The sequence below is a fragment of the Mus caroli genome, unplaced genomic scaffold (genome assembly GCF_978045245.1).
Source record: "Mus caroli unplaced genomic scaffold, Mus_caroli_1 scaffold_16, whole genome shotgun sequence".
Lineage (NCBI taxonomy): Eukaryota > Metazoa > Chordata > Mammalia > Rodentia > Muridae > Mus > Mus caroli.
This window is the reverse complement of record NW_028227271.1, coordinates 50,757,501-50,776,952: the sequence shown is the minus strand read 5'-3', so window position 1 is coordinate 50,776,952 and position 19,452 is coordinate 50,757,501. Positions and strand designations below refer to the sequence as shown.

The 19,452-nt window shown below is 41.0% G+C and overlaps 1 protein-coding gene across 2 annotated transcripts in view; it reads right to left on the bottom strand.

Annotated features, from left to right (window-relative positions):
• Samd12 (sterile alpha motif domain containing 12) overlaps nt 1-19,452 on the bottom strand; it is a 454,418-nt gene that overhangs the window by 199,202 nt on the left and 235,764 nt on the right. For both annotated transcript variants that reach the window (XM_021183955.3, XM_021183956.2), the window contains exon 4: nt 8,902-9,042. In XM_021183955.3, the coding sequence (XP_021039614.1) occupies nt 8,902-9,042 (141 nt within the window). The remainder of the gene's footprint in view (nt 1-8,901; nt 9,043-19,452) is intronic.

Below are 19,452 nucleotides of genomic sequence, written 5' to 3'. Positions count from 1 at the left end.
ATAGAAGCAAATTTGGGAAGAGAACTCCACTATATATCTGTAGGAAAATGGCCTTGTATAATCCTGCAAAAGAAAAAAATTATCTGTCCCCAAAGAGACCAGTGAAGCATGCGACGAAAGCAAAAAGCATGCTTCGGACTCAGACATTTCCTGTGCTATGCTTTCTACCAAGACCTATCTTCCTTTGGGAACGTTAGTTCTTCTGTGTCGCTTCCTCATAGGTATATCGAGAATGGCAAACAGTAGGGGCCACTGTGGAGAGACTATGAAGAGCTGATGTGGCAACTAGGGCATGCTCTGTGCACAGTAAACATTTAAACTCGTGAGCTGGATCAAGCACATTATTTAGTATCTGTTGGGAAGTTTTGCTTTCTGGAAACAATGCCTACTATTAAAAAGCTAAAAGTAAATTTGAGGGATTCTTGACTACTTGGTACCACTGTTATGTATTGTATAAAGCACACCCCCAACCTTATCTCTCATGAATCAGGCATAAATGTCATGATGACTTTCAAGTTGCCTGCTATGCTTCTCAAAACATAACTGAGGAGTTACAGAGACAAAGTTTGGAGCTGTGATGAAAGGATGGACCATCTAGAGACTGCCATATCCAGGGATCCATCCCATAATCAGCTTCCAAACGCTGACACCATTGCATACACTAGCAAGATTTTGCTGAAAGGACCCAGATATAGCTCTCTCTTGTGAAACTATGCTGGGGCCAAACAAACACAGAAGTGGATGCTCACTGTCAGCTATTGGATGGATCACAGGGCTCCCAATGGAGAAGCTAGAGAAAGTACCCAAGGAGCTAAAGGGATCTGCAACCCTATAGTTGGAACAACATGATGAACTAACCAGTACCCCGGAGCTCTTGTCTCTAGCTGCATATGTATCGAAAGATGGCCTAGTCGGCCATCACTGGAAAGAGAGGCCCATTGGACTTGCAAACTTTATATGCCCCAATACAGGGGAATGCCAGGGCCAAAAGAATGGGAATGGGTGGGTAGGGAAGTAGGGGGGGGGGTATGGGGGACTTTTGGGATAGCATTGGAAATGTAATTGAGGAAAATACTTAATAAAAAAAAAACATAACTGGGAGTGTTCTGACCCAGCTGAGTTTCTAGCAGGAGCAGTTAATCAAGTGTCTCCACTAGATTGACATCCTGACTGCTCACAGAAGGAACCCAGAAGACCAAAGGCTTTCCTTTAGATGAGACAATCTCCCGAGCGACAACAGAAGTAGAGCATGAAAGCAGAGGCAAACACTGATGGTGCTGCTTACAAATGTCAGGGAGCTATGGGCCATTGTCAATGGTAAGAGGCACAGTCAGGACTTCAGGTAAGATGGCCCTGGCTTCTGATGGTGAGCCGTCTCAGGACTACTTGTTATGGTTTCTGGACAGGGAGTAAAAACTGATCTTTACTATATACCCATTATGCAATTTTAAAATAAGTCTTACTGTGTGTGTGTGTGTGTGTGTGTGTGTTTCTAGAAGTCATAGATGAAAAAAAACCAAAGCAAAAAAAATATTAATTTCACCCCTGTAAAATGAACATATGTGAATGTAAGTAAACTGAGTGTCACATAAATTTATTTCAGAAAAGGTTATTAAAATGATGTGACTTGTAGTAAATGCACAAGCTTGGTTTAATTATGTGACAAGGCTAATGGCTGAGTATATTAGCCTCTAATTTCTGAATATTCTTATTGGTTGAGTAGAGCTACTCACCTCTATTTCAGAAGTTAGTGAATGGGAGCAGAATGCTTAAAGAATTTTCCTGAAGCAACAAAATTAAATATTCAGGGCAGGACTTAAAATCCAAGAAGATCTGATGCTAAATTTATACTTTCTCCTTGCTTATCCTTTATGTGTGTTCTTTAAAATAGTTCAAAAACTCATATTTCAAATGCAAAATGACATCTGAAGCATGTATCCTCTTTCTATGGCCACCTTCCATGCCTCATGGGTGTAACTTACATTAGTTTCATATGTATTATTTAGTATTTCTTATATAAGCAAAGAATACACACAGAGAGACAACATTTATCCCTTAATGGCTAATGTACAGTTTGCATATGGTTCTGAATCTTGTTTCTGTTTTATTTTTCATAGCTTCCCAGGAGTACTTATTCATTCCTCACTTACAGGTTTAAACACCCCCAGTAACTATATGTGCCATGATTTACTTAGTCATTTCCTTAAAGGAAGCCACCTAATAGTCTTCAAAAAAAAACCTATATATTTTTAAAGGGACTCTAAAAAAACAAAATAGAGCAGAGATATTCCATGCTCATGGATTGTATTAACATAGTAAAAATGGCCATCCTATCAAAAGCAATGGACAGATTGAATGCAATACCCATCAAAATTCCAACACAATTCTTCAAAGACATGGAAACAGCAATTCTCAATTTCATATGGAAAAACAAACAAACAAACAAAAAACCCCAAGATAGCGAAAACAATTCTTAACAACAAAAGAACTTCTGCAGGAATCACCATCCCTGACTTCAAGTTCTGTTACAGAGCAATAGTGATAAAAACCACATGGTACAGAAACAGACATGTTGATCAATGGAATAGAATTGAAGACCCAGAAATAAAACCACATACTTATGGACACTTGATCTTTGACAAAGAAGCCAAAATATACAATGGAAAAAAGAAAGCATCTTCAATACATGGTGCTTGTCTATCTGGCAGTTGGTATGTAGAAAATGAAAATAATCCATATTTGTCACCTTGCACAAAGCTGAAGTTCAAGTGGATCAAGGACCTCAACATAAAACCAGATACACTGAATCTAATAGAAAAGAAAGTGGGAAAGAGATTCAAACTCATGGGGATGGGGGTGTTTGGGGGATATCCTAAACAGAACTCCAATGGCTCAAGCTCTAAGATCAAGAATTGATAAATCAGACCTCATGAAACTGAAAAGCTTCATCAAGGCAAAGACAGAGTCAATAGGACAAATCGGCAACCTACAGATTGGGAAAAAGTCTTCACTAACCCCACATTCGATAGAAGGCTAATATCCAAAATATATAAAGAACTCAAGAAGCTAACTTCCAAACAGCCAAACAATGCAATAAAAAATGGTATATAGAACTAAACAGAGAATTCACAAAAGAGGAATCTCACATGACTGAGAAGCACTTAAAGAAATGTTCAAAGTTCAATGCAAATCAAAAGGACCTTGAGATTCCACCTCACAACAGTCAGAATGGCTAAGATCCAAACCTCAGGTGGCGAGGATGTGGAGAAAGAGGAACACTCCTTCATTGTTGATGGGACTGCAAACTGGTACAACCACTATGGAAATCAATCTGGAGGTTCCTCAGAAAACTGGAAATAGATCTACCTGAAGACCCAGCTCTATCGCTCCTGGACACATACCCAAAAGATGCCCCATGATGCCCCAAGGGCACATGCTCCACTATGTTCATAGTGGCCTTATTTGTGATAGCCAGAAGCTGGAAACAACCCAGATGCCCCACAATGGAAGAACGGATACAGAAAACTTGGTTTACACAATGGAAAAAAACTATTAACAACATGAGTTTTGCATGCAAATGCATGGACTAAAAAAATATCATCCTGAGTAAGGTATCTCAGACACCAAAGGACATGCATAGTATATACTCACTCATAAGTGGATATTAGTCAAGAAAGTACAGAATACCCAGGATATAATCCACAGAACTCAAGAAGTTTAACAACCTAGAGGGCCAAGTGAGGATGCTCAATCCCACGTGGGAGGGAGAACAAAGCAGAGGACAGAAGGATAGAGGAAACTGGATGGGAGAGGAGAGAGGGTGAGGCAGGGGAAAGTGGAACATGATCAGGTATCAGGGGGACCAGGAGTGAAGCCCAGAGAACCAGTAGAATGAATGGAAATATATAACTTTGGGAGATGGAAGGTGGCGGGGACCCTCTAGAATGTACCAGAGACCTCGGAGGTAAGAAATGCTCAGGATGAAATGCCCAATAGTGGGGAGAGGAAACTTGTAGAATCCACCTCCAGTAAAAAGACAGGTCATCAAGTGGAGGGATGGGGTTGCCAGCTCACTATAGCCCAGAATTGTTCCTGTCTAAAATAAATTGCAGGAACAAAAATTGAGAAGAGACTGAGGGAAAGGAGATCCAGTGACTGGTCCAAATTGAAACCCATCTTAAGCCGAGTCTCCAAGGCCTGACAATATTACTCATGCTATGATGTATTTATAGTCAGGAGTCTAGCATGGCTGCCCTCTGAGAGGCCCAACAAGCAGCTGACTGAGACAGAAACAGATACTTACACTCAACCAATTGCCAGAAGTCACGGACCCCTGTGATTGAATTAAGGAAAGGTTGGATGAAGCTGAGGAGTAGGGCACCTAATAAGAAGACCAGCAGTCTTTTTTTAAATATTTTTTTATTACATATTTTCCTTGATTACATTTCCAATGCTATCCCAAAAGTCCCCCATACCCTGCCCCCCTCACTTCCCTACCCACCCATTCCCATTATTTTGGCCCTGGCGTTCCCCTGTACTGGGGCATATACAGTTTGCAAGTCCAATGGGCCTCTCTTTCCAGTGATGGCCAACTAGGCCATCTTTCGATACATATGCAGCTAGAGTCAAGAGCTCTGGGGTACTGGTTAGTTCATAATGTTGTTCCACCTATAGGGTTGCAGATCCCTTTAGCTCCTTGGGTACTTTCTCTAGCTCCTCCATTGGGAGCCCTGTGATCCATCCACTAGCTGACTGTGAGCATCCACTTCTGTGTTTGCTAGGCCCCGGCATAGTCTCACAAGAGACAGCTATATCTGGGTCCTTTCAGCAAAATCTTGCTAGTGTATGCAATGGTGTCAGCATTTGGAAGCTGATTATGGGGTGGATCCCTGGATATGGCAGTCTCTAGATGGTCCATCCTTTCGTCACAGCTCCAAACTTTGTCTCTGTAACTCCTTCCATGGGTGTTTTGTTCCCAATTCTAAGAAGGGACACAGTGTCCACACTTTGGGAAGACCAGCAGTGTTAACAAACCCGGAAACCCACCATCTCTCTGACACTGAGCCACCAACTAGGCAGCATACACTAGCTGGTCTGAGGTCCCAGACACTTATATAGCAGAGGACTGACTGGTCTGGCCTCAATGAGAGAAGATGCACCTAACCCTTGAGAGACTTGAGGCCCTAGGGAATGGGGAGGCCTAGTGGGGAGTAGGGGTGTTAGAGAGTGGAGTGGGGGAGGAGGAATGGGATGAGGAACTAACTGCCAGAGGGCAAAATGGAAGGGGGATAACAACTGGACTAAACAAAAATATTAAAGATAATAAAAACCAAAAACCAAAACAGAAATACATTAAAAAGATCCAATCATTTAATAGAAAAAAATCCTTTCTTCAAAAATGGAGTCCTTTGGGAGCTGAGGAGATGGCTCAAAGGTTAAAAGTAATTGCTTTGCAAGTATAAGGACTCAAAACCAAATTCTCAGCATCCACACAAAAAGCTAGGCTTGATGATGCACATCTGTACCTCCAGCACTCTATCTCTCTCTGCGTCTCTGTCTCTGTCTCTGTGTCTGTGTCTCTCTCTGTCTCTGTCTCTGTCTCTGTCTCTGTCTCTGTCTCTGTCTCTGTCTCTGTCTCTGTCTCTGTCTGTCTCTGTTGTCCCTCTCTCTCTCTCTCTCTCTCTCTCTCTCTCTCTCTCTCTCTCTGTGTGTGTGTGTGTGTGTGTGTGTGTGTTAGAACTGGGATATAGAGACAGGCAAATCTTTAGAGCTCATTGGCCAGCCAACCTAGAGAAGTTAGTGAGCTAGTTCTATGTTGAGTTACACAAACTAAATAGGTAGAGAGTGATAAAAGACATTCTACATCAACTTCTTGTCTCCATATGTGCATGCATGCATACATGTGAACATAGATGCACACATAACATCAAGAGTGATAACTACCTTTAAAAATGGTTCATTTTTTTAAAAATAATACAAATTTAAGTAACAATGCTTTGCTTTTAACTCTGATGGGTTATGATTGACTATGACCTTGACAGAATCTATGATCACATAGGAGGTACATATCTGGGCATGTCTGTGAGGGAACACACTGAGGTTGGCAGGCCATTCATTGTGTGGACTGGTATTCAGGAGTGAATAAATAGGAACTGGGAACTCAACATCAGAATTCATGTCTCTCTCTGAATGTAAAAGTAATGTAACCAGCTGCCCCATAATCCTGCTGCCATACTCACCATTCTATGATGGACAGTTCTACCCTCAAACTGTGAGCTCAAATAAACCCATCTGTCCTTAAGTTGCTTCCATCAGATGTTTTGTCATAGCAGTAAGAATAGTAACTACAGCACAGGAACCTAAGCAGTTAGTGGTATTTATTGTAGCACCTTGATTGGATTATACAATTGACAGCAACAGAAACAAGCTTTGCATTAGAGTAGTGACTTCTTGTTCCTGGCGCTGTGTCTCTTTTGTATAAGCTGGAAGTGTGAACCACTCTCCTCAAGATACAGACCCACAGAATTTTTTAAAAGGCTGAAAAATATCGTGAAATCATTGTACTTATTCAGCATATTATATTGTTGCTGTAGCTTTGTATTTGCAGGTTTGAAGAATCAAATATTTAATATTGAATCACACATCACCCCTGTAGTGAACCTCTATATGATATGCATGCTAAATCAGCCAGCTCCCTTGAGTTGATGGAACATTGATTCTTATTAGAACAAACTTAGACCCCCAAATAATTTAAAGCTTCCCCAGATCTCTTTACATCCTCTATTATCAATCTTCAAACATCTTGTCAGTTTTGTATCTCTTTCTAAGGAAAACAAAACCAAGAAATTATCACTTCAATAACACTATGGATTTAATAAAGGATGTCTCATATAAAGCGATTTTGAACAGTAACATGTAAGGGACAAGCAATAAGAAAGGCAATAAAAATTCAGAGAAAAACACCCACAAGCTAGAGAGAACACTAGTTCCTTCTGAAGGGAATGGCATGAAAGAATAAAGAATGTAGAGTTTTCAAAGGAATAGAAAATGCCAACAGCACAATCAGAAAAGTTGAACTTAGGACCTTCCCAGAACACAGAGAGGTAGAAAGAAGCTTGCTGTGGTAGAGGGTTAGTATGCTCCGTTTAGAACAACCACGTGACTTTACAATAGATTTGGAGAACATGAAAGAGTACAATGAATATAGTTAAGATCACCCACAAGCATATTTCGTAGCGGCAACCATTATGAAAACATGGCATAATCATCTGTACTCCTTTATTCACATATTATATTTGTAAAAATATATAAAATATGTATTGAAAAACTGAGCCATGCTGTAGGTCAACATTTCCATATGGTTTCATCCCATGCCTCACATCTTTTCCATCAATATGTATTCCTTGAAAAAGTTCTTTTAATGCTTGGATTTTGTGGAGTTTAAGCAGAATTATTTGCTGCATTTTTATTCCATTTTAGAAGTAGCAGTGTGAGAGCATTTCTTGTCTTAAATTACATTATCTTTATTTTTAAAAGAAATGTAATGGCGTATCAGCATGTCACATTGAAATTTAAATTACGTAGTATACCCATTCTTCTGACCATACCACAAGGAGTGAGTCTCTGGGAACAAACTTTGAAGAAGCATAGCAAACAGTGGGTACCATTTTTACATCACTCTTTGTATATTTATCCTTCCACAACACTCATCTTTCAGGCACAACATCTTTTCCTCTAGGTCAGTGGTTCCCAGCTTTCCTTATGCTGTGACTCTTTCATACAGCTACTCATGTTGTGATGACCTCCAACCATAAAATTACTTTGTGACTACTTCACAACTGGAATTTGGCTACTGTCATGAACTGTAATGTATTCTGATATGCAGGACAACCAATATGTAATCCCCCAAAGAGCCTCGACCCTCAGGTTGAGAACCGCCGTTCTAGACAACCAGACTATTACTGGGTTAGTCTAAATACAACAACATGAATCTTGGCTGACCCACATTCCTGCAATATGCAAATGCATACCATGACTATATCCGCTTATTGAAAATTACCCAATGCTCTCAAAACCACTTACTTTATCATCCTTTCATTTACAACGATGCATGGTGGGCAACAAAGAAGAAAAAGTACAGTCGATGGAAGTTTATATCTATCAAATTATATGTGTACATAAGTGACATATAGTGGGGCTTCGAATTTTCTTCAAATAAGGACCTTTGTTTTTCTCATCACACTATTATGAGTTAAACATCCATAATAGCCCATATTTAAATTCTCTAGTCTAGATTTTAAATCATTCAATTCTCAAGAAGCTAATAGAGTTTTCAAAATCCCTAAAGTATATGCATGTATTAATTCAGTTAAATGAAGGTACATTTAAAATATTTCTCCTCTGTTGGCCAATGAAAAGCAAAGTAAAAGAATATGTATCAAATCCACATGTCCATCACAGGGGATATTAAGTTTAGAGTTACTTCAATTTTAAGACCTCCTCAGAGTTATTGGTGAGCTGAAGGCAGCCAGGACTATAGTATTCAGCTGTACAGCCTACACACCACATAACTCTGGAGGGAACAATTGGACCCTGACCAGTGTGATTGGTACCCTCTGGGGTTGTACAGTAGACAATCTCTGCAGCTGAAGTTAGCTGCAGTAATTCTATTTGTGTGTCTATTACTTATTTATGCATCTTTCTCTCTGGTGAGCAATAAAAAAGAAAAGTTTTAGAGAGAAGTAGTCTTTAAGGCTACCTACTTTTTTTCTTTTCTTTTAATGAAGGAAACTCTGTTAGGAAACAACAACAAACTTTTCCTGGCTCCCCTCTGTCACAATGATAACGTTTGCTGGTTTCTCCTGTTCCCGTGCACCCACCCACCAGGAAGCAGCAGGGTACCTTGTGTGAGTAACTGCAGATTTCTGACTTCTTCCCGCACTTTCAGCTGGAGCACCTGCTGCAGGATGTGCTGTCGTTGGTTCTCCTGGGCAATCCCCATGCGCTCCAGCTTCTTGTCTGTGAGTCTCAGCAGGGCTCGCCCTGCAGGGGTTTACGAAATGGAGAAAGAGGCAAGTGAGCAACACCCTGGAGAATGACTCCCATCATAGTTTTGCCTAGTCCCCCGAAGGGGGGCGGAAACTTTATAACTAAGTGCAGCTGATTTAGAACAGGGGGACCCCCATGGTCTACGCTGACAGAACTCATGACCTGCACGGAGAAAATGCACCTATGCAAAAAAAAAAAAAAAAAAGAGCCATTTTTATGTAACAGTGGTAATCCTCAGCAGACCCACACGATGAGGTAGGTAAAGTAGCGAACTTGCATATTTGGGTCACCAATTGCAGGTTTCCATGGAAACAATGCTCTTCACTGGGCGATGAGTTTTCTGCCGGCCAGTGGAGCCCTTTATTGACACCCCAGCTGCAGAACTAGATGCTCTCAATATGCTTATGGGAACTCCAGCAAAAATTCTTTTTTTTTTTTTTTTTTTTTGTGAGTCACACTTTTAAGGTGCAGTTTTAATCTGCAGTCATATAGTTCTCTTGCTCCAGCTGTGGAAAGCTCTGCTCCTCCCAACATTTACTGAGGTCAAAAGGCCCAAAAGAATAGGGTGAGAGGAAACAAGAGAGGGATGTGATCCAGGAGAGCAAAACCCGGAGTCCTGGTGCCTATGATGCCACTTATCTACATCTTGGCAACTCGGCATGTCTCCATTTCAGGTTTTTTTTTTCCCCTCAGATATTTTTGTTTTTCTTCTACCTTGATTTCTATGCAATTCAAAAATTATGCCCTTCTGGCATTTACCATGAAATAAGTATGCCTCACTCCCAAGGCTTATTACAAGGGAGAGATCCTCTTAAATGCCCACAGCACCATTTTCTCTCTTTCCACAGCCCCTGAATGTCACACCTGCATGTCTGTCATCATTCCTATCATGAGGAAGAGACAGAAGTGGCTGCCTGCGGTCCATGAAAAACGTCTGTGTGTATGCTTTTACATAGACTTTGGAAACTGTTGGGAAGTTCACACCCATGTCTTGGGTGTGTGCTGTTCTTTTCCTATACACCACTCTTCCTTTCTTAATATCCATGCTTTAATCTACATTATAATAGCTCTCTAGCAAACTGTAACTTTACCTCTTTATGAAAAAAAAAAAGAAATGAAACGTTCTATCACTTTTAGCAAAGAAACCAAACAACTAGGAGGTGAAGTTAATGAGCATTTCCATCCAAGGAACAAGACAGTTCAAGAATGTAGCTGATGAGTGGGTTGCCTGTGAATAGACCCAGGTGAACGGAGAGGAGTCAGTGCTAGTCAGTTTTCATCTTCCCTTCCCTTTAGCCCTTGCACACAACACCAGTCAAGGTAAGCTACATGCTGCTATGGTGGTTTAAAATTACCCAGCAAAGCTTACTGGTTTATCCTGAACATTTTTGTTTTGTTGTTTGTTTTTGCTTTTGAGACAGGGTATTACCAAGTAGCCCATGCTTGCCTCAAACTTAAAATACTCCTGCTAAACCCTCTCAAAATACAGAAAATTTGGTAGGCTATAGACTGCCTGGTTTTATTCTGTATGTTGACTTCAAGTTTACTTTCCTTGAACTTGGTGATCTAGATAATCAACACCAAAGTAGAGAAAAGTGCTATGCAGCTCATCTCAGCAATGGAGTGCTTGGCCTACAGGCATTTATTAGCCAGAAGAAATTACATGATCCTTCCTACTCAGAAAAGAGCCTGCTGTATATTGTGACGTGCTATGATTCCCTCCAACATTCTGCCCAGAAATGAGGTGGCGAGGATAGGCAGAAATATTAGATTGAAATATTGATGACATAACCCTCGGCCATTGTCAGGGAGGAAACTCTCTGTCTCTCTGTCTCTGTCTCTGTCTCTGTCTCTCTCTCTCTCTCTCTCTCTGTGGTGACAGTAGTCTATAACTCCTCTAGCATTTATATCTAAAGGAAGAAGCTTCAGACACACAGGTGAGTCTTGGTACTACAAGGTGATCATAGTCACCATGAAAAAGGAACAAGGAAACAAAAGCAGGCTCAAGCCCGTTCCTTCCATTGCCTTCTGTAACAAAATAGAGCAACAACCCTGAAAGATGTTACATTCTCATTTGTTACCTTGCATGGCTAAAGAGGCTTTGCAAAGGGGTGTGAAGCATAAGGACATCAAGGTGAGACAATAGCACATATCACCCAGGCAACCCCTCAAATCTCACTACAATGGTAAAGAGACCAAGAAGGGGGGGGGGATGGTGTCATATGCAAACAGAAGTCAGAATGAAGTGGCCACTAGAGGCTGAGAAATAACTTCTCTTCAACAGATTCCAAAAGTCATTCCACTAACATCTCACTTTGAGTCCCCTGATACCCAGTTTGAATTTCACGCATGTAAGATGATAAATGTGAATAACTTTAAGCTTCTAAGCTTGTTACAGCATCAGTTATCCTCAGGAATGGAATTGACATCATATGAGCGCAAATAAACTAGCACAGGCTCAAGCTTGAAAGAAACAAGCAAACAAACAAACCATAGAGGAGGGAGATGGACCCAGTTTCATCTCATCTCCAGTTGAGGAGAAACTGACAGTTGATGAATTCTGGGCAAAGGAGAGTCAGTTTTCTTTAAGGGTTTGACCACTGCCTGGTAGACAAAACCATGCTCCAGGGGATAACCCCATACCCAGTGGTATTTGGGCAACATAAATGTAATTTAGTGGGTTAATAATGAGAGAGAAAGGACATGAAGTTTGATGGGTAAGTAGATGGGGTGGGTCTGTAGAAGACAGGGGAAGGAGGACATACAAGGTCAAAATACGTTAATGTGAACAAAATACAGTGGTATGCAAGGCAAAAAGGAATGCATGAGACCATTGTTTTTAAAGGCAAAAAGGAATGAATGAGACCATTGTTTTTAAAGGAACTCAAATAGAGAGCGCTATATTTCCTTTCTGTTTACAGTTTCTATGTGGAGGTCATGACGAAGAGCGGAGGAACAGTAATCTTGATTCCTGGGTCTGTCTGTGGAGGTGACACTAGAACCTGGGAGACAGATGAGGGGATAAAAGTGTCAAGGAGGCCAGAGGGATGGCAAACATCACTGCAGCAGTGAGGAGAAGAGAAGACAACAGTAGGATGGTCTGAGGTTCATCTGGGACAGGGTTCCAAAGGGCTTGGCAGGCATGGGAAAGACTGGAGACAGGCCGGATGTGACGTGTGAACAGTTTTGAGCAGAGATGACTTAGGCATCATGCCATGTCTTCTCTGGATATTTCTGGTTTGTAGGAGAAGAGATTGGGGTCTGGGACATGGAGAATAGTCAAAACAGGAAGTGACGGTGCCCTAGAGTCAGCTGTGAGAGCCTGAGTAGGAAGGATTCTGTTTCTATTTTTGGGGCTTAATAATTCCTAGAAGGAGCTCAGAGGAAAGGAGGGCCTCTGTTACCACTCTGGTTTCCAGACGTATCCACAATGGCTGGCGGCCCCTTTTATGGTCAGGAAACTGAGTCATTGCTGTAGAAAAGGATGTACCGGAGGCAGGAAATCATGGTCTGTTCCTGCTAGTCTATCTCCAGCAAACATCTGGGATCTGTAGAGGTAACGAAGCAGGTAGAACTAAAGTAGGGTGACTAAAATGTCCTTGCTTCCCCTAAGAATTCTCATTCCTTCAGTAGTCTCCACAGCACTGAGTCATCAGGTGTAAGGTGAGCTTTGGGATATCACGCTAGGAGATAAACCCAGAAATAAGGGTTTACCTCTGTGATTCAACCTCTACTGATTATCCTGACCAGGTGCTGCCAATGTTGAAAAAATACTCACAGGACCCCTTGACTTGGGCCAGGAAATATTCAGTGAAGATGTCCACACTGCAAAAACTTAAAGGTGGTGTTTTGATAGCAACCTTGAAAAATCTGAGTGTTACTGCAACTGAAACTTCAGTCTGTCGCCAAAGGCATTATTGGGTGTGGCTATCTACCATGGCAATCCTATAAACAAAGGCATGATGGTTAACTTCAAAAGCCAACTTGACTAGACTATGCAATATCCTGATATTTACTTAGTGTTCTGAATGATTCCAGATGATATCGATATTTATTTTAAAATTCCATCTATGTGTACTGTATTTAAACCCTCCATTCCCTCCAGTACCTTCTGTGTACCACTCCCAACTACCAATTCCCTCTCAAATTCATAGCCTTTAAAAAATGATTATTACAAATATATAAGTGTACCATGCTGAGTACACTTTAGTGTACCCCTAGGTATGGGTTTTAGGACTGACCACTTGGTGTTGGGGCTCATCCCTGGGGAAGACTGATTCTTCCTCTCTCTGAAATCATTAATTGACAGTATATCTTCATCTAAGGGTGGGGCCTTCTGAAATTTCACCAGTCAACTGGCATCACTCAGGTTTTATTCAAGCAACTGCATTGCTGAGAGTTCAAGATGCATTTCTCTTGTCATGTAGAGATGAGACAATCTTGTAGCAGATGTTTTGGTCTTTTGCCTCTTGTATTCTTTCCACTGCTTCTTCTATGATGTTCCTTGAGCCTTAGGTCATTGATCCTAGAGGAACACCTACTACTGACACTTTCCTAAACCAGTATAATTCTTCACTGTATTCTTCACACATATCCTTATGCCCACAGAGAAGTGTAGCTCATCAGAGACATTTTGTTTGCAGCAGACGGAGAATATTACAGAAAGCATCAACTGGCTAAAATGCAGAGAGACACTGACCAAGATGTGCTTCCCCAGTTCTTACCCCCCCCCCCCCCCACACACACACAACAGCCTCTCCATTAGGCTCGGAGGCTGATACTTCAAGTGACAGAATGGATAAGGCAGATTGCTTCCTATAATGAGAGCAGCTCTTACCTCTAGGCTCAAATGAGAACATGAGCTTCACAGATATTTTAATTTGGCAATTTCTATAACCGCATGAACCAATTTATTTTATCTGTCTGTCAACCTGTACATACACATGTGAGCACACCACACACACACACACACACACACACACACACAAACACACACACATACACACACACACACACACACACTTGTCTGTCTCTAGTTCTGTTTCTCCAGAAAACTGTAATAAATTTACCCGTCAGGTTTCCTACACTGGCACATAATAGGACTTACAAATACATATTTTCAGCACTCTTTAAGTAATGTTAAGGTTGATTTCTTTATCCACATCCTGATGACTTCCCATTTCGAGGTCTTTAAATTATTGTTTTCTCTGATATAAAGGACTTGATTGGAAACTGTCAAACAAAACAAACATGAGACGCTGGCCATCGTAGGAGGTGACACATGGTGATGAGCATATGAACACATGCTGTCAAAAAGAACAGAGATAACAGGCTGAAGAGCTGACCTTCCCACAGGTTGAACGCAGATGAGGGCATGGTTCTGGGTTTAGACAGACAACCCATTACCAGCTCAGTTGAGTAAGGGTCAATGGGCAGAAAGGACAAGCGAAGTAAAGGAACAAGTATATAGATTTCTCTGGTTGTTACACCAAATTACCATGACTATGGGGGCTTAACACAACAGAAATTTAACCCATAGAGATATGGAAATGAGAATCTCAACACGAATTTCACTGGGCTAAAACCAACATGCTGTAGGGTCACATGCCCTCTAGAAGCTGACAGGGGGCAATATCTGATCTTCAATATTTTAGCTATGCCAGTGTTTCTTTGCTTGAGGTTACATCACTATAATTTTTGCTGTCACCGATGATATATAAAACCTTTACTTCTCCTTGGATGACATATGTGGTAGTACCACCTTCATGGGCAGGGATAATTGGCTCACATAGAAATCTTTACTCATAGCTGCAAAGACTTTGGCTTAGACGATAAAGACAAGTGCCAAGTATTAGGAACTTCCATCTTTGCAGGTCTCCATTTAGACAACTAAAACTTAAAGGAAATCTAGATCCTTCTGCATATGGCACAGGATTCCACGTTCACATAGAGAGGTGAAGCTTAGTGAAAGTGGCTTCAGGCAAAGACTTAGGTCTGGGTATGTCTCGGATTGTCACGTCCCACTTGATCCTTGGTATCCTTCCACTTCATAGACAATTATGCCAGATACCACCACAGGTTTTAAAGATAACAATTCCATGCTGTAGGTGAATTTGGAAGTGTCAGGGTGGGCTGTAGGTATGGCCTCGCCTTTGTTTCTATAGCAATTTCTCGCTGTCACTTTTCCTGGGAGATGCATTGAATTATAGGGTAGCTTTTCTTCTGAATGATTCTCCAGTTAGACTCCAACAGTGGTCAGTGCTTATTGAGTTAGTTTAAGTAGAATTAGTTCAAATCCACTCTCAGGAAAAGATTATGCTATGTTATATCCTAACCAGCTGTCCCCTGGGTCTAACCTCAGCTCCATTCAGTGTGAACACCAGTGTGGTGACCATATAATCAGCATTCTTTAGACAAACCAGGTGTCCATAACTTCAAAGTGGGAATATTTAGCGCCAAGAAACAAAAAGAAAGTAGAAAATAATAAAATCATGGGGTTATGAGTTAAAACATATAGCTTAATACCTAGGAAAGCATTATCTGAGTCTTAGCTTCCTTCGTTTCAAAACGAGATGGAAAAGCACATTATTCCCTAGACTGCAGCAGTAGAATGGAGTTAGACATATGCATATCCTCAGTAATTCGGAACCGCTGGCATGATGCAAATCCAGTGTCACAGATGCTTTGCTGGCTGCTACCTCTTCACACTCAAGGGACTGCTCCTTCTCATGTGACCGAGATAACAATAGCAAACATTTGCTATGTGTTAAATGCCATCCTAAGAGCTTTACATAGATTATCTCGTTTTCTAATGATTCCGTGAAAGCACATGTTTATCTACGGCTGATTAAGAGCTATGCAACACCTAAAAGCTCTATGTCTTATTAATAAGCTGCAGATCTGAGAAAGGCCATGCTGTCAGCATCCCCTAACTGAGTGCTTCTCACATCCTCCCTTTGGTAGATTGAATAAGAACTAACTGAACCTCACATCCTCCCTGCGGTGGATTGAATAAGAATACCATCTCCCCCTACTCACAAGGCTCTGGCATTTGAATATGTGGTCCCCAGTTGGTGACACAATTTGGGGAATTTTAAGAGGTGTAGCCTTGCTGGAAGAAATATGCCCATCGGAGGTGGGCTTTGAGGTTGCACACCCAAGCACTACTCCCAGTTTGCAATCTATGTTTCTTGCTTGGGGTACAAGATGGAGGTTCTCAGATGGTTCTCCTTTTATACCTGCCTGCATCACTCTTCTCTGACATGATAGTGAAGAACTCTTTTTTCCTCTGGAATGGTAATTCACAAACATACTCTTCTTTCTATAAGTTGCTTTGACCATAGTGTTTTGTCACAAAACCAACAAAGAACCCAATACATTCGCCAAACCTATTTCTGCACGTTCTTGCACAGGGACAGTTTGCTGAGTTGGAGGGTCTGTGAATGGTCACTATCACTGGGGGTTGGGGGTGGGGTAGATGAAGGGGGATCATGAACGGATCATGAACACACCACACCACCATGAAATAGAGAGTGGGGAGGGGGTTGGGTGAGCTTTGACGGCTGTTACTCAACATATTCATCTATTCGTTTCTCAAAGACTATAAGCATATCACAGATTGAACTTCTACAAAGAACTAGAAACACAGTGCTCGCCTACAGTGAGCTAGGACCACAGTGGAAAACATCAATTTTGCCCGAGTGACTGGTTCTTTGTGATCTCATATAAGTGGCACCTAACGGTAATTTAGTGGACTTTGATCAAAATAAAGTGATTAAGTCATTAAGTTGAACAGAAGAGAAGTCAAGGCACAGGAAATAGGCTCTTGGAGCCAGAAAGGAGTTCCTAGAAACTCTACATTGCTGAGAATGTGGAGTAAGGAAGGAAGGCAGGCACATGTGGGTCTTCTGTGCCTTTCAGGTAGCTCTTAAGCTCAGTCTTCCACCTCTCCCAGTAAAAGAGAGCATGATGGTAGAAGAAATGATATTTGTGCAGCCAAGCCCCACTCAAGATTAGCCCCTCCTTTGTTTTTGTCTATATGGCCTCCTTATCTTTGCTCTTTCATATTTTGGGAACTCCTCTTTTTCCTTTGAGGAAACTTCTGAAGATTAAAAACGAATTCCCCTGTAGTATTTTTCAGTTCTCAAGAAAAATATCACTTTCTTACTTATTGTGATTATATTTATTTCCCATTTTCTTCACACAACTTGCCGCATGGCAATCTCTGAGAATATGGGGCTTCCCTGATGTTCTCAGGTCCCTAACAGGATTGTGACTCTATTCTGGCACTAAATAAATGTTTGTTAAATTAATGTTGTGTGGATGTGACCCAGACAGTGCAAATACATAAGTTCCTTACTGGAATAGTCCTCGTTGCTAAGAGGAAAGTTCTCTTTCCTTCTTGGACCATCTCCCAAGGTATAATATAATACTAGATTTTCTGTTAGTGGCTGCCTCTGTTGTCATATGCAGAGAATTGGCTGGGGAATTAAGTCAACAGTGAGCAAAGCTGAGAAAGTAGAAGGGAAATATGAGAGGAGAGGAAGCGGGTGGAGGAGGGAGGAAGCCAGTGTTATTTGATTTCCTGAATGCAGCCTTGCCTGAGGTCAGACACCCTGAGTTTCTCAGTTACAAAAGTCAATATATGATGAGAGAGGAAGCTGGGCTGGCTTAATGGTGAGTGGCAGATGCTACTTCATGTGTCACTGTCAGCTAAACTGTCAGCGAAGTCACTGATTCCGTGATTCCATCTTAAGGAATGATGTCTAGTATAGGGGAGTAAAAAATGATAGGGCTTTGATGTTTTATACAAGTGAGTCACTGGAAAATATTGGCATTTTAATTATTATTCCTTAGAAGGTATTTGAAATTCACCTTAAATTTGAACATATACTTCTGCCTGCTTTACACGCCCTGTCCTCCTCATCCAATTACCCCAGAGGTCACAAACTCAAATGCGTTGATTGTCAGGATAATGCAGTTGTGTGAGGAGAACTGCTCAAAGGGACCATTGAAATTAGTTGGGCTGCACAGTTGGATTTTTCTTTCTCCTGAAACAGGCCATTTTAATCCTTTTTTTTGCTCTGCAAAAGTACAGTTAGAATATGGGTCAACTGGTGCCTCTGCTTCTATTTTAAATTTTGAATAACTGAAAATTCACAAGTTTTATGAAGTCTACCCATTTAAAATTTACCCATGTTTTCCACACTAGCGGAGTCAAACAAATCATGTATATGGGTCACATTTGGCTCAGAGTTGAAGCTTTCAATATCTGACTGTCCATCCCTGTTCTTTTGACATGCCCTTCCTTCTTTCAATGGAAAATAATTCTAGTGGCTTTGCCACTAAGGGACAAAACTAACTGTAGGGATAGGGCTGAGTGCTACTACAGTCTATGCAGACTGTTACATATTAACAGTTCACCAAAACCAAGAGTAGTTAAGGGTCTTTAGGATTTTAAAAATTAATTAAGTCTCTCATATATTACAACCCGCCCATAGTTTTCTGTTTCTACCTCTGTCTCCCACCTCCTCTACCTCCCATTCCTTCTGCCCCATCCATTCTTTCTCTGTTTCCTTTCAAAGCAGGTTAGTCTTCCCAGGGATTTCAATCATCTTTTGGGTCCCTTGTTCTCCTACAAGGTTGCCTTGTTTAGCCTTAATAAGAGGGGATGTCACTAATCTTTTTGTAATTAGATATGCTGTGTTTAGTAGGATTTTTCAAAATACCCTAACAATATTCATCTTAACCCCACAGCCCAATGTCCCTGATTTCTTTAAGGTGACAACAAATCCCTCAGCACAAGCAAGGACTCAAAGGTCAGCCAACCCATTACCTCATTTCCTGGCAAGAAGGCAAGACGAATATGTCTCCTCTCACTTCTAACAGAGCAGAGCCCACTACCTAGCCTGGCCCTTCACAGAGTGAGACCCAGTGTGATTGGCAGTTAATTGCATGTCTTTCTTTGGGCTGAGGAAGAGAAGGGTTAATAGAAAATTGCACTGTGGTTACTGTAAGTAATTTGCTGGACTGATGGGAACTGCACATTGATTTTTTTAACCAGTCTTCGGTGGAAAGCCTGTTTTAGACAGTACATTTTTTGGCTGACTATATTCAGGTGCTGATGATGTTAATAGGAGGGAATTGGAAATGTATTAATTCTCATCTAAAATATCAATTCAGAAAGAAACTACTTATGGTACCTTTTAAACTGAGTAAAAACACAGTCCTGCTATTTTTAGCCTCTTGAAAATTTGAATATTTTTATTTTGCGAATTGCAGACCCAGTTACCAAATCCTCTCCAAAAATTAATTTTTAAAAATTCCTTAAAATATTATTTTGGGGATTTTGTTTTAGTCTCTGAGAAGACTCAGTAATAACTTCTCTTGGACCTCAGAGCATTT